The 15,661-nt window shown below is 50.4% G+C and overlaps 1 protein-coding gene across 1 annotated transcript in view; it reads left to right on the top strand.

The window, feature by feature from the left end:
- JAKMIP1 (janus kinase and microtubule interacting protein 1) overlaps positions 1–15,661 on the top strand; it is a 146,436-nt gene that overhangs the window by 71,911 nt on the left and 58,864 nt on the right. The window contains exon 3 of the mRNA XM_046656784.1: positions 5,565–6,059. Coding sequence (XP_046512740.1) covers positions 5,565–6,059 — 495 coding nt within the window. The remainder of the gene's footprint in view (positions 1–5,564; positions 6,060–15,661) is intronic.

The following is a 15,661-nucleotide window of genomic DNA, read 5'->3' as shown; positions in this document are numbered from 1 at the left end:
GTGTCTGCCTCTCTGGGTTGTTTGAGGAATGAAGGAGACAGTCGCATGCAGGACTTGGGTGCCTCCTGTCACATGCAGTCACTTGGTGGTTGGCTGACATTTATGTGTCTACTATGCAGGCCATACCAGGTGCCTGAGAGGGCCTCCTGACCCTGGCAGTGACCTGTGAGGTCAGGTGTGGCTTTCCTCACTTTATGGGTGAGCAAACCAAGGGTCGAGGAGGAGAGGTGACTTGCCCAGGTGTAGTAGCTTGGTGGGGCTGCCATCGCACAGACTGGGGGTCTTAAGCAGCAGAAACGTATTCTCTTGGCCCTGAAGGCCGGAAGTCCGAGATCAAGGTGTGGGCTGGTTGGTTTCCTCTGAGGCCTGTCTCCTTGGGGCCATCTTTTCCCTCCGTCCTCACCTGGTCATCCTTCTGTGCATGTCTGGGTCCTCATCCCCTCTTCCCATTAGGATACCAGTCAGATTGGATCAGGGCCCACTCATACGACCTCATTTTAACTAAATGACCTCTTTAAAGACTGTGTCTTCAATTACAGTCACATTCTTGTGTCCTGGGGGCTAGGACTTCCACACAGGAATTTTGGGGGACAAAATCCAGCCCATAATGGCAGGTCAGCACGGTTGTAGGTGGCAGCACTGGGTTGGAAGCCAGGCCTATGGGAACCCCAGCCTACACTTCCCCGGCACCAGGCTGCCTCCCTGCCTCCATGTGGGTGAGCCCTGGCGGCCCATTTCTCAATCCAGCCACCCTTGTGGCCCTTCTAGAAAGCTTTTCCCATGTCGCTGCTGCGAGAATTTCTGTTCTTGGAGAATTCAGTAATGTGCTTACTGGCTAGCATGAAAAACATAAATATAAACTTTATAGCTGCATTTAAGTGTTATTTTTATATCATCTCATGAGAACTTTTGATGTCACATTTAAAGTGTCATTATTTTAGCAAAGGCTCCCTGTTGAACGCTGTATGACCAGGGAATGTGGTGAATCTATCTGTTGGTTCATTGCTCATTCAGTCAGCCCCCGGCCCCTGTGCTCCAGGCCTGGGCTGGGGAACGGGTGTTTGGAAGTGACTCGGAAGCAGCCCGCCCTCAGGCAGGGCATGGACAGCGGTACGGCGTACTGGCGTGTTGCATCGGAGGTGTCAGGAGATGGTGCAGTGGCGAGAGGCTTCGTGAAAAGGCCTAAGAAGGCTTCACAGAGGTCATGTGGAGCCGGCTCCTGAGGATTTTGCTAGCTGGTGAGAATGGGAACAGTGTTCACACAGTCCCAAGTGTCCAGTAACACACGTGAGCATCCTGAGCACCAGTCGGGGGTGCCAAGGCCACTGGGCCAGAGTTCCCGACTTGTTGAGGCCCACAGTCTGGGGTGCTTGGGGACAGAGAGGGCAGTGGTCAGCACATGGGCCAGAGCTGGTGATGAATCCATTCTTGCAGCAGCCAGCCGCACTGCTCTGGATCTAGGCCTGGCCAGGGACTCACCTGGCCACAAAAGTGAGTCAGGTGTCATCCTGCCCTCCAGGGCCTGCTGGCCTCAGTGGGTGGGGCGGGAGTGTTGGAATTTGGGTGTGAGCTGTGTGGCGAAGGAGAGAATCTTGCAGGGCCCTGGGAGCCCAGGGCAGGCCCTGACCCAGTCGGGGCAGGTTCCTAGCCCTATGAGAGAATGGAGGGAGGGTGAAGGCACAGGGTCCCAGGCAGTGTTCTAGCTGGGACCTGCCCGGGAAAGGGCCACTGCTCCCCAGTCCCATGGCTGCCCTTGCTGCTGATGCGCTGGATACTATCATTTATTATTTGCAACCTGGTCAGGCCAGTCATCCTTCTGTTCTTTCCTTTGCGCAGTCCACAGCTAGTTATTGAGCGCCTGCTGTGTGTCGTGCTGTGTCGCAGAAGCTGCAATGCCCTGGAGATTCAGTCCCTCTCCTGGAGCTTGTACGTAACTGGGGAGGTAGGAAATGAATGTCAGAAAAGTGACATATAATATTTATTTAGGAGTGAAAAGTCCCAAGAAGAGGGTAAGGCAGGAAAAGGAGGTAGAAAGTAGCTGTGGTTGGAGTGGGGTGGCTCTTTTGGGAGGTGGTCAGCAGCAAAGAGGTGCTGAGTGCGAGCAGGGAAGGCAGACCCTGCAGAGAGCTGGCCGGAGCATTCCAGGCAGGGGTCAACTCGGGCGAAGGCGGGGAGGCAGCGAGGCATCTGTGTGTCAGAGGTGCAGCAGGCCTCGTGTGGCCTGAGCCGAGCAGTCAGCGATGAGGCAGGACTGCCACCAGCAAGGGTCACTCCTCTGTCAGTTGGCTCCCGTGTCCCTTCGACAGGCCCCATCACTGTGGTGTTTATTTATATGTTTATTCTTGAGCAGGTGCTTACTTCCTGGCACTCTAAAATGCTCCAGCCTCATCTTGTGTATTCCCCTGCCCTGCTCCTAGAACCAGCCGTTTCTCCAAGGAGCCCCAGTTCCTTTCCTTGGAGAATGGCATTGGAAACCGAGATCTGGGAGCTGGTGTGCTCACTCCTGCTGGGGTGTCATTGCTTCTAGGCCTCAGGTGACAGAGCAGGGAAATATATGTGTGTATAATGGCCCATGTATGTACACAGATCTGTAAATAATTCCAAATGTAACATCTCTGGGAAGTTAAACATGAGTTCTTGCTGATGTCCCCAACACTGATCCAGTAGCACTGGGAGCCTCTGGCCCCCTGCCCTCGCTGCTCCATGCCCTCCTGCTCTGGCGGTGAGAACCTGGCTCCCACCATCCCCCACTTGCTGGCTTACATGAATAGTGGTTTCAGAACAGTTACCCTGTACCCCCTGGCTCGGAGGGCTTGAGCCATGGGGAAATGATGTGATGTGTGCGTAGAGGCCTGTGCTGGCCGCCGAGGAGGGCTGAAGGGCCGAGGGCACGGGGGCAGAAGCAGAGCGATGGTTGGTTTGGAGGTGATTGCTATAGCCTGGTGGAGGGCTGCTACCGGCGGCTTGGACCAGGCTGGTAGCAGGGAGTGGGGAGAAGTGGTCGAGGCCTGGAAACAGAGACCCAGTGCCGCTGGAACCGATGAGGAGTGTGATGGGAAGAGACACGCGGAGGCTGCCTTTACCCTCACAGTCGGAGGGGCAGGTGGTGCTGGCTCAGGCGAGTTCTCCACGCCAGCCCCTCCCACCTTGGGCGCATTCCTGCTCTCAGTCATTTTGCTCTTGCTGCGTTTAGAGCCCAAACACTGAGGAGCCGCTGGTAGGGGCCCCTCTCTCCTGCTGTGCCTCTGGCCTTAGGGAGTAGCTTGGAGGCATCTGGCAGGTAGAGTGCTGGGCGGCTTCTGTGGACCTGCTCGGCTCGATGGAGTAAGGATGGGTACCCTGTGCACCCAGGGGGGCCGTCCCAGCCTCGCTCTGCTACACATGGGTCATGGTACCCGGGCGCAGCCCTCACGCCTCTGGGCAGTGCCAGTGGGATGCAGCAGGGCCTTCTCCCCTGGCCCCATCCTCTGTTAGCATCCCTGCCGTACACACTGGTGTCACCTGGCCCATCTCAGCTGGCCTCTCTGCCCCTCTCAGGGAGACCTCTCCAGGCTGCCCTGCACACGCCTCTGCTCCCCCTGTCGTCAGCCCTTCCTCCTTTACTGCCTGTGACCAGTCACACTGGGGCTTGCTCACGTCGACGTGCAACCTCAGCACTCTAACCACAGACTCCCCTTTATCCGTCATCAACTTTCAGCTCTCTTCCTCCCAAAAGTCCTTCTAGGGGCGGCTGCTGACATCCCTGTTTCCTAGGAGAGGAACAGGAAGCTCTGGCAGGTGGTATAGTCAGTGTTCTTCAGAGAGGAACAGGACCAACATATATAAAGAGAGAGGGAGAGATTGAGATATATATATATATTTTTCTTTTTAAGAAGTTGGCTCAAATGATTATGGGGGCTGACAAATCTGAGATTTTCAAGGTGGCAGGCTGGAAATTCTACCAAGAGTTGGTCTTGCAGTCTTGAGTCGGAAGGCAGTCTGGAGGCTGAATTCCTTCCTCATCGGAGGACCTCAGTCTTTTCTCTTAAGGCCCTCAAACTGATTGGATGAGGCCCACCCACATTATGGAGGGTCATCTGCTTTACGCAAGGTCTACTGATTTAAATGTTAATCACATCTTTAAAAAAATACCTTAACAGCAACATCTAGACTGGTGTTTGGTCCAGTGACCTGGTCCCATGACCCTGCCAAGTTGACATGTAGCATTAACCATCTTGAGGTTCAGTAATTTGCCAAGAGAAATGCACTGAGTGGAGCTCCAGGTGTGGCTGGATCCTGTCCTCCTGACTCCCGGTCACTGTTGCCGTTAACGCAGAGTCAGGACAGCGTTGCCTCCCAGACAGGACAGTGCCAGAAGCATTCAGTCCCTTGCAGGGGACATCATGTCAAATATGTAATGTCTGGCTTCCTGCACTCGGTCCTTTAGGAAGAGACTCTGACTGCAGCCCTTGGGCAAGGTGGGCCTGAGGCCGGCCGGTCCTTGTTTCAGTCTGTGCTGCGAGCGTTTGCTGTAAGGAGATGTCGGTCTTGTGCCTTTGCCGGCTTGGTTTGATTGCTTCTTTCCCTGCTGATGTAAGTAAGGATTTATCAACACCCAGGTGACAGTGTAAACTTGTCACCTAAATTAATTTCGGCACGTTGGTGTGCCGTAACCAGTGTGGTCTGGGGAGCACGCTGCCATCGTCCGCGGGAGCAGCTTGTCCCTGAGAGACGGTTTGTTCCAGTTCTTCAGAGACTGGTATTGAGAAAACAAATGGAGTGTAAAGGGTTCCTGTAGAATGTGTGTACTGTGCAATAGTTGACATGAAAAGGTTGAATAAAGCATTTTGGAGTGTTTTAAGAAAATATTCCCTTGGCACGTTTTACAAATAATGTTTTAAATTTTTGCCCATTAGACGAATACACTCAGGCTGTTGGCAGTCTGGCATCTGCAGAGCACCAGCTCTGGGGCAGGGGCCTGGGGTGAAGCCCCTCATCCCTCATGGTCACAGAAGCATCTCTGAGCCGTGCCTGCCTTGTGGTAAAACACACACTTATCCCTCCAGGGGCTCTGAGAGGTTAATGCGGGGGATGCCCTGGAGCCCCCAGCCCAGGCGGGGCAGCAGCTCAACAGGGACTGCCCCCTTCCCTGCCCCTCTCTCCTTCCACCTGCTCCATCTCTTCCTACTCCAGAGTCCAGCGCACGGGCACTGGAGATGCATTTCTGGTTGAAAAGTTGTTCAGCTTTGGTGAGAGAGATGATTTCTGCCCTTGTGTCTTGTGTTTTGTGACTAATAAATTGTCCTTCCTTGTAAATCTCCAAATTGGAGGGAATGTCGAAGACTTGACTCTCTCTAGCATCTTCAGGTGTTTTTTCACCTCTAGAGAAAATCTCAAGAAAATAGTAGGATGGGTGGGGTAATGAGGGTCAGGACTGTGGGGGTGGTGGGAGGGGAAATTGGAGTGTGGGGACCTGGGGAGGGCCTCAGGGCCTGTCACACACAAAGGGGCATGGGGAGGTGATGTCAGGGATGGCCAGCTCCCCCAGCCCTGACCCTGACACTGAGCGACTCTCTTGGCTGCAGGTGGGCAAACTGCGAGAGCGGCTACAGGAGGCCAAGCTGGAGCGCGAGCAGGAGCAGCGGCGGCACACGGCCTATATCTCGGAGCTGCGGGCCAAGCTGCACGAGGAGAAGACCAAGGAGCTGCAGGCGCTGCGCGAGGTGCTCATCCGGCAGCATGAGCAGGAGGCTGCGCGCACGGCCAAGATCAAGGAGGGCGAGCTGCAGCGCCTGCAGGCCACGCTGAATGTGCTGCGGGATGGCGCAGCTGACAAGGTCAAGACGGCACTGCTGGCCGAGGCGCGCGACGAGGCGCGCAGGGCCTTTGATGGCGAGCGCCTGCGGCTGCAGCAGGAGATCCTGGAGCTCAAGGCAGCGCGCAAGCAGGCTGAGGAGGCGCTCAGCAACTGCATGCAGGCCGACAAGACTAAGGCGGCCGACCTGCGCGCCGCCTACCAGGCACACCAGGACGAGGTGCACCGCATCAAACGCGAGTGTGAGCGCGACATCCGCAGGCTGGTACGTGCCACCCATGCCCTGCCCAGCCTATGTGCACGCACCCTTTCCTACCGAGTCCTGTGGCCTAGGTGTGCAAGGCTCTGCAGGCTAGGTCTCTCCTCGCCAGGTGTGTGAGACCTGGTAGATCACAGAACCCTCAGAAGCACAAGTTTCTCATCTGTAAAATGAGGTTAAGAGATAATGGGCAGGATCGTTCTAAGAAAGGACTGTGACAGCATATCAGAGTGCTGGGCATTTGTTTATCCATTGAATTAATAAACCAGGAGCACTCTGCCCCCTCCATTAAGGTGTGGTAGGTCTGGACAGGCCAGCTGTCCTGCTGCTACAGCTAGGGAAAACATAAATTGTAAGGAGTCACAGTCTTAAAGACTGGAGAGCTGTGGCAGCTGTGAGGTATGGAATAACTAAAATTTCAAAGGAACAGGGAAAAAGCCCTTCCCAGGTGAGCTGACAGTTGCCAGCCACTTTCTTCCCTGGGGGGCATTTGCTGATCCTGTGTGTGGGCTGGGGATTGGGCTTCCCTGAGCAAAGAGACTCCACTGGGGGTTAGAGAGGGGAGTAGGACATCTTGGCATCTCTCAGGACTGGCATGAAAGATGGGAAACTAGAGGAGCCCCCAATACTAGGCCCGTTTGCAGCATAGACTATTCATTGAGTTCTGGGGTGATGTGGGAGGCTGGCGAGTCAGGATGGAAAGGCAGAGTGATACTGTACTTAGGAGATAAAATGCGCTACAGGGAGGGGGCCTGCAACACACAACCAGTCTGCCCCTCAAGACGTTTGTCAGCCTGTGAACCCGTGTGGTGCAGGAGACTAAAAACCCAGGTCGGCTAAGATATCAGACTAGAGTCAACCACCGCAGCAGTGGTATTTACCAGAGATACTTCTTAATTATGAGGATACAGTTAGATTGAATGTAAAAGGATGGAAAGATCCAATCCAGACACTAACCTGAAGAAAGCTGGCCTGGCAGTATTTACGTCAAAGACTTAAGGCAAGAAGGAATACTAAACACAAGTGGGGGCAATTCTCAATAATAAAGGGCTCAATTCAATAGGAATGCACTTAATGAAACTTCAGAATGTATAAAAGGAAAACTGTCAAAACTAAAAGGAGAAATATATAAGTGCACAATTATAGTCAGGATAGCACAGCTGTCTCAGCAAGTGGTAGAACTTGTGGACACTAAGTGGATAAAGAGACGAGATTGAGACATCACAGTTAGCCAGCTGGACTAGACTGACAGAATACAGCATTTCAGCAGCTACAGAATACTGTTCTTTTCAGGGAGATGTGACATACTTTTCTCACAATAGACCACATTTCAGAATTTGTGGGTGGTAATTAGATCAGTCCTTAGAGCAAAACAAATTTTAGACAACAAGAAGAAACACTGAAAATCAAACATCTAAGCTTCCATCTCAAGACGAAAGAAGAGAAGAGCAAATTAAACTCTGGGGATGTAGAATGAAGGAGATCATAGAGTAGGAATCTCTGGAGTAAGATCAATAAAGAAAATCAACACACTCAAAAGTCACGGTTGACAAATTGATAACCCCTAGGAATGCTGATGAAGGGAAAAAGAGACTAAGTCCCCAATATAAAAAATGTGAAAGGAGAAATGCTGCAGCTCCTACTGGCATTCACATGGCCATGAGAGTACATTATGGACTGCATAGCCAGAAAACGTGGAACTTAGATGAAAGGGGCATGTTCCTTGAACAAGTACAACTTACCAAAATTGACGCTTCAAGAAATAGAAAACCTGAATAGTCCTGTAGCTACTAAAGAAATTAAGACTTTAGTTAATAATTTTCCCACAAAGAAAAGCCCACACCCAGATGACTTCACAGGTAAATTCTTCCAAGTGTTTAAGGAAGAAATAAAACTAATTCTACACAAACTCTTCCAGAAAATTGAGAAATAAGGAACATATTCAAACTCATATTATGAAGCCAATGTAACTTTGCTCCCAAAGCCATTATTATAAGAAAAGACAATTTTTAGATTATCTCTTGTGGATAGAGAGTACATACTAAATAAGATGTTAACAAATCAAGTCCAGCAATATGTAGGAAGGTTCATAGGCCCCGACCAAGTTGGGTGTATTCTAGGAATGCAAAGATTGGTTTATTATTCTAAAATCAGTAAATATAATTCAACTAGTAATGGAATAAAGGAGAAAAACCCATGTGGTCATCTTAATACATGCAGAAGAAGCACTTGATAAAATTCAACTTCGTGATACGGACTCTCAGCAAACTAGGAATAGAATGGAATTTCCCCTAATCTGATAAAGGGTTCTGTCAGCAGTCTACTAACAACCTAAGGAATGATGGAACGTTGGACATTTCCCACTGAGTCCAAGGACAAAACAAGATGTCCCCCACCACCACTTCTGTTCAGCATGGCACTGGCCAGACCCCAAATACAAAAGACAATAAAAAGAAAGAAAGATTTTAAAGATTAGAAACAAAGGAAGGAAGACTGTCTTTATTTTCAGATGCTATAATCATGATGTGGAAAATCGAAGACACTCTACACTGTTAGAATTAGTGAATTTATCAAAGTCTCTAAATACACCAGGTAAAAAGTCTCTAAGTGCAGAAGGCAAATACGCAAAAATAAACTGTGTTTCTATACAGTGGCAATGAACAATTGGAAAATGAAACTTTAAAAAAATACCATTTACAATAGAGCACCAAAATTTTCAAATACCCAGGAATAAATCTAATGAATGTTATAGCAAATTTCTACCCTGAAAATCGCAAAACACTGCTGAGAAAAAATAAAGGAGACAAAAATAAAGGAGAGAGGTAGCATTTTCATGAAGTGGAATACTTGGTGTAGATCTCGGTTCTTCCATAACTGATCTATAGATTCAGTGTAATCCCTGTCAAAATCCCAGCAAACTGTTTTTACAGACATTGGCAAACATTCTAAATTTCATATAAAAATTTAAAGGACGTGGAATGACAACCTTGAAGAAGAAAAGAACTGGAGGTCTCCCGCTGCCGGGTGGCAGAGCTTACTACAGAGCTGCAGTGGTCAAGACAGGCCCAAGGATGGGTGGCTAGGTCAGTGGAACAGAAGAGTCCAGAAGTAACCTATACGTTTGTGGTCACTTGGTTTAGCAAAAAGACTGCACTGCGGTTCAGGAGGGAAAGGACGGTCTTTCAATAAACAGTGTTGAAGTAGTTGGATATTTATAAGAGAAAAACAAAACAGGAATATTGGCCCCATATCATACCGTCCACAAAGATTAATTCAAACTGGGCCGTAGACTACATGTAAAAGGGAGGACAGTAAAGCTATTAGAAGAAAACAGTAATATTTTCATGATCGTAGGGCAGGTAAATATTCCTCAAACAAGACACAAATATATTGTTCGTATAAATACACTATGCAGAAAAGGTTGTACATCCAACCTTTAAAAAAAAAATTTTGTTCATCAAAAGGCACAAATTCCGCCTGTTCCCAGCCCCCCGCCACCAGAATTGGGAGTGAATCTTCCCACTTCTTGTGCATGCAGCTGTGAGCAGTGTCCTGCCTTCCCATGATTGTGGTCAAGGATGCATTTCAAAGGGGGTCGTGTCCCCCGCAGACCTCCTCATAGCGTGCACAGAGGCCTTAGGTGACAGAATAATGATGGAAGGCATTTTGCTTATATTTTGTCTTTTCTTCCTGTCGACTCTCAGAGCTGGCACAGTACGAAATCTCCTCTCAATGGTCCTCAAACTGCCCTCTGCAGAGCTCCGTGGAGCCCCAGAGGAGTACGGCAGGGCTGTGGCCGTGGGGAGGGGAGGACACACGGCAGAGCAGGGAGCCCAGGTGTCAGCCCTGCCACTGCAGAGGGACTTCTCCGGTTCTGTTGGGTTTCCGTACACATTTTCACCTGCAGAAAGTGCTTCTTTGCCCACTGTCTTGTTGTGTGGAACAGGAGGCAGGTCTAGGGAAGTGAGTGACTTCAAAGAGCAGAGAGGCCCTGTGTCCCAGTCTGGCCACTCACTGACAGTACCAGGCTCCTCTGCGTGTCAGGTGCTAGGCTGGCTGAGACCCCACAATGCCTGGAACATGCTTTTCAGGTGAGGGTGGCTAGGAGGGCAAGGGGCAGGGTGCTAGGAGGGCAGGCACTGAGAGTGTGTCCTGGGGTAGGAGCCTCTTTTTTCTTTATCTTTTCCTTTTCATTAGAGGTCACATTCATTCATTCTCCACCCGCAATATCTGAAAGACTTTGAGATTCTAAAGGCTCCAGAAGGTAGAGCTATAAGCTTCCTGGGGAGGTAGTGAGTGCCCAGCATGGGAAGTGTGTAAGCAGAGGCTGGGGGCCCTCTGTGGGAGACACTGAGGTAAGAGATTTAAGTACTGGAGGCGGAGTGACCAGGTGTCCTTTTGAAGTCCCCATCCAGCTGTCCGTCTCTAGACTGGTCACCCCATCAGTGGCAGAGCATCAGTTCACATCTTAACAATCCTGTACCAGGAATGGCAGAAGAGATGTGCCGATTTTAAATTTCTAATTTATGGAAAATCTAAGCGCATAGCAATACTGAGTTCTCAGAAGCATTCTCCAGCCTCTTTTCCCCTCCTCTGTGTGTGTGTGTGTTTAGGGGAGACATTGTCCCATAGTGGGAAGAGAAGCCTTTGGAGGAAGTCTGCTCTGGGAGAATCCAGATTCCCCCACTGTTTTGCTGTGTGACCCCAATCAAGTTGCTTACCATCTCTGAGCCTCTGGGGCCTCATCTACAAAATGGGGATAATTACATATCTGCCCCAGGGTTGTGAGAATTAAGTGAACTAAAAGCATCTAGCAGCAGCTTGTTGTTTCTGTAACAGGAGACCTGTAAAATATGTTCCCCTGGTACAGAAAAAATTATATTTAAGGTAAATAAAATGTGAAAAAAAACCCTAAGTATTTGCACAAGAGGCTCAGCTTTATTTAAAATGTACCAAAGATCTGGTGTCTGTTTCCATTTCAACAGCAAATGGAAATATCCCCAGTTCAGGTATTCTCAGTGTGTGTGTGGTTTTCACTGAAAATGTCCCACTTAGGAGAAGAGAGTGAAGGAACAAATGCCCATTTCTCCCTCTCTGCCCCTGTCTGACAAACGTCACTCTCCAGGCAAGCCTGTTGCTCGTGGCAGCCTGTTTGGAAGGAGGGCTGCCTTCCATTTCCCTGTCAGCTGGATCAGATTAGAAATGCAAGAAGGCTTCCAGACTTCCGCTGGTGCCTCTAAGACGCCTCTTAAGTGAAAGTCAGTGAGGAAGGGCAGTTACGTCACCCTGGGGCAGGAGCCCTCCAGGTTCCTGACTCGCTCCTTAGACCAGTTCGGGTTAGATCTGGCTGCATGTAACGAAGACTCCCCCCACACACGGGGGCTTAAAATCTGGAAGTTATTTCTGTCTCAGGTACAAAGTCTGAAAAGGGCCACTGCAGGGCTCCACGGAGGAGGGAGGGACACAGGCGCCTCCCAGCTTTCCCCTCCAAAGGGGCTCTGGGGTGTGGCCCTGACCCTCATGGTCCCTCAGTCCCATGGAGCGCTAGCCATCCCGTCTTCGTCTCAGGTTGGCAGTGGGAGGGCAGATGAAGAAGGGCGTGGGGTGTTCAGTTAAGAGCACTTTTCTTTTTGGAGGTTCCCTGTGCTTCCACTTCCTCCTCTTTGGCTAGAACAGACTGACTAGCCTCACCTAGCTGCAAGGGCGGCTGGGAAATGTAGTCCTACTAAGTGCGGGGCAGCTCCTAGTGAACCCAGGGTGGTCCTGTCTCTTTCCCAGGGCTGCTGTAACACGTGCCCATGAACTCAGGGGCTTAAAACAACAGCAGTTGCTTCTCTCACAGTTTAGAAGGCTGAAAGTCTGAAATCAGGGTCTCGGCAGGACCACACTCCGCTGAGGGCCCCGGTGGGGAACTTGTTCTTGCCTCTCCCGGTTTCTGGTGGTTGCTGGAAGCCTCGGTGCTCCTCGGCTGGTAGCTGCATCAGTCCAGTCTCTGCCTTTCTTCGTACAGCCTTTTCCTCCCCCGTGTGTCTGTGTCTGGTCCTCTTGTTGACAGTGGGTCTAGGGCCCACCCTAATCTGGTGTGACCTCGTCATAACTTACATCTTAATTACGTCAGCAAAGACTCTATTTCCAAACCAGGTCACGTTCTGACTTTCTGAATAGATATGAGACTTTGGGGTACACTATTCACTGACTACCGGTACCAAGGAGGAGAGTGAGAATGGCTGTCGGGGTGGCAGCCTGGGCTTCATCTTTGATTTCCCAAACTTTGCAGTGAGGTGGAGCTAACAAAATTATTCACAAATTGGTGGGCTCGTTGGGAGCTGGCTAAAGTAAGCTTTCACTGAGACGACGTCCGGGGGGATGTGACTGCTGACAAGTGAGGAGATCTGTTGCTGCCAGGCAGAGAGAGGGGAGAATGAGGCCTTTGGAGGGCTGGTGGGTGTGAATCGCGATGCTGCTGCTCCCTGGAGAATGGGCGCGTTCGCTTCCTGGACCTCAAGCTTGTCTGTAAAGTGGGGTCAGTAGTATCTGCTTTGAGGGTCTTTTGAAGACTGAGAGGGAGCATGTCTCTTCAGTACAAACATGGTGCTGAGCTCACGCGAGCATGTAACAAAGACGTGATCACCGTCGTCCAGTTCACGTTCTTTCCTTTCCTCTGTGACATTTAGGAAGTGAGAGTCTCGGCTCTCGTAACTGAAGTAGTAGTGTTAGCTTCAGGCACAGGTCCTGTGGCACTGATGATGTCACCCAGGGGCCAGGTTCTCAGGCTCACTCTGCCTCATGCTGTGTCATGCTCAGGCTCTGGGCTCTCGAGTTGTGCTGGTGAGATGCCACCACTGTGCCAGATCCCGCATCCTCACCCGACACAGTCCAGAGACAGTGAGAGACTCTCCTTCTTAGCTTTTAAGGAAAAACAGGAGGGTCCCAGTGATGCCCTCTTCAGGCCGATGGCTCTGATGGGTCATGTATCCATGCCTGAACCAAGTCCTGTCAGGGTGGGGGCATGTGGCACATGTGAGCCAAGCAGGGCCAGCCCTGGGAACGCCAAATGGTTTCAGCCCCACCCCTCTCCTAAACCGCATGCTGGGACTGGGAGTGTGGGCGAAGGGGAAATGGGTGCAGGGAGGAAACTGAGGAATGTCCTGCAGACTCAGGTGGTGTGGTTCAGGGAAACTCTGGAACCTCAATGTCAGAGGTCGACAGCTTCATCAGGGGCCTGAGAGTGGCGGCTCAGGATGGCTAAGAGCTCAGGCTGGGAGCCAGAGAGAAACACAACAAATAGTGAGAGTGCCTGCCGTTAGCTCTGTGAGCTCAGCAAGGCTCCTGACCTTGGACCTCAGGACTCTGGCTGGGGAAATACAGCAATCTAGAAAATTGGCCCCAGAATATATTCCCCATTGTCCATCTGTTCTGGGATGTTGTCTGTGCTAGTGGAGACAGTTTCTTAGGAACATTCTCCATGTGGTGGGGTAGAAGCCCTCTGCCCATGTACTGGGATAAGTGGGGCATTGGTGCTTTTCTAAGTTGAGAATTCAGGGTTCTGGAGATGTCTTGTTTGAAATACTACTGCTTTTTGTGGGGGAAGCTAGTGTCATGTGGTGGTGGAGGCCCCACTTCTGGACTCCAGTGCAAAGCAAGCAGTGTGTGGCTGGGATGCTGAGGGCAGCAGGCTGGAACCCTACCTGTTAACTTGCAATAGCCCCTAACTGGCACTGCTGACTTCCCTCAGTTGATTTTTCTCCCCTAGCATGAATCCTTCTCTGATCCGCTGTAGTGTTGACTCATTTACTGTGTTTTGGCTACCTCCCCCACTGGAATGGAAACTCTGAGGGCAGGGACTCTGATCTGTTTTGCGCACTGATGTTCCCAGCACCCGTTGGTGGGGCTCGGCTCAGAATGTGTTGAATTAATGAAAGCACATCTGAGTGGTTTGAATTAGTGAACTCTTTTCACGTAATTTTTACTGCTTTTGGGTTGGCGTCTGCAGCGGCCACCACGTTTTCTGCATCCTTAAGGACCCTTCCCTGTGGGGAGGTGGTGGTGCTCTGCCTTTCAGGGATTTGGCCGTGGCTGGGAGCTGCAGGTGGCTCGTCACCAGGGGGAGCAGTGGGCGCATTCTGCAGCTGCTTAAGGAGAGATGGCACCAGGCACACCCTTGGCTGGAGACCCAGGGGAGGGTCCTGCGGGGAGGCTGGGGTGCAGAGGGAAGAACAGCATCCTTTTTTCTTCCAAAGAAAGGCAACTCAAAGAGCTTGTCAAAACTGTAGGACTTGGTTTGGAAAGCTCCTAGTCTGGATTTTGGGGGTACTCTCTTCCTCCTTCTATAAACTCAATTGTACCTTATCAGTTTTGAATGCTCTGCTGTTTAAATAAGGTAGCCTTCTGTTAACCAGGAGCTAAAGTAGATGAATGGTGGCAATTAACATTGACCACATGCTTATAATATGCCAGCTTCTGTGCTAACTTCTTTCCATGGTTGATCTAAATCTCTCCACAATTGGACAGACACATTAGGTTCTAGAGTGCTCACAGTGTCCCCACTTTACAGAGGCTGAGGCTAGGTCACAGGGGTGACTGCCCACGGTTACGTGGCAGGTGGGGGCGGTCTGCTCCAGAGCTGGGCTCTTCACCAGTGTTCTCTGCTGTGGCAGTCTCTCTGAATTCGAGGTGTCTGACTCAGAAGTAAGTTTCAGAGTACAGTCAGCTTTACTTTATCACACTGTGTGAGTATGCGGAGGGAGAGGGGCATTTGTATCGGTCTCCTGGGGCTGCCTTAACAAATGACCGCAAACTTGTGGCCTAAAACAACAGAATTTGATTCTCGTACAGCTCCGGAAGCTAGAAGTCCGAGATCAAGGTGTCCCCAGAGCTGTCCCCTCCGAAGGCTCTTGAGGAGGATCTTCCTTGCTCTTCCAGCTTCTGGTGGCCTGAGGCGTTCCTTGGCTTGTGTTCCATCACTCCAATCTCTTTCTCCCTCTTCACATGGCCTCCTCTTCTGTTTCCCCTCTTCTGTCTGTCCTTCTCTTCCTATAAGGATACTTGTCATTGGATTTAGGACCTCCCTGGTTAAACCAGGATGATGGATCTCCTCATGTTACCATCCTTAGCTTAATTACATCTGCAAAGACCTTTTTCCCAAATGAGGTCACATTCACACATCTCTGGAGTTAGGGTGTGGACGTATCTTTCTAACAACCACAATTCAAACCACTACAGTATTTGTTCATTCATTTCCTCAGTATTTGAATACCTAAAGGAGACAAAAGTCTAAGAAAGACAGCAACTACTATTTATTGAGACCTACTATGTACCATGCAACAATTATAATTAGAACTAATGTTTAATGGATGCCTACTGTGTGCCAGGCACTTTCTCTGTGTTAATGTATTTAATCCTCACAGCATCCCTGTTAATTATGTACTATTATTCTCCCCATTTCACAGATGAGAACACGGAGGCATGGGAAGAAATCAGGAAACTTGACCACGGTGATGGAGCCAATACGTGGCGGGGTCAGGGATAGGGCCCAGCACTGAGGGCCCGGTGGCTCTGCTCCTCAGCCTGCTTGTCTCTGCTGTCCTATTCAGTCCTCACGGCTCCCC

Source organism: Equus quagga, chromosome 3 (assembly GCF_021613505.1).
Source record: "Equus quagga isolate Etosha38 chromosome 3, UCLA_HA_Equagga_1.0, whole genome shotgun sequence".
NCBI classification, from domain to species: domain Eukaryota; kingdom Metazoa; phylum Chordata; class Mammalia; order Perissodactyla; family Equidae; genus Equus; species Equus quagga.
Note: the sequence above shows the minus strand (reverse complement) of the source record. Positions and strands in the feature narration are given on the sequence as shown.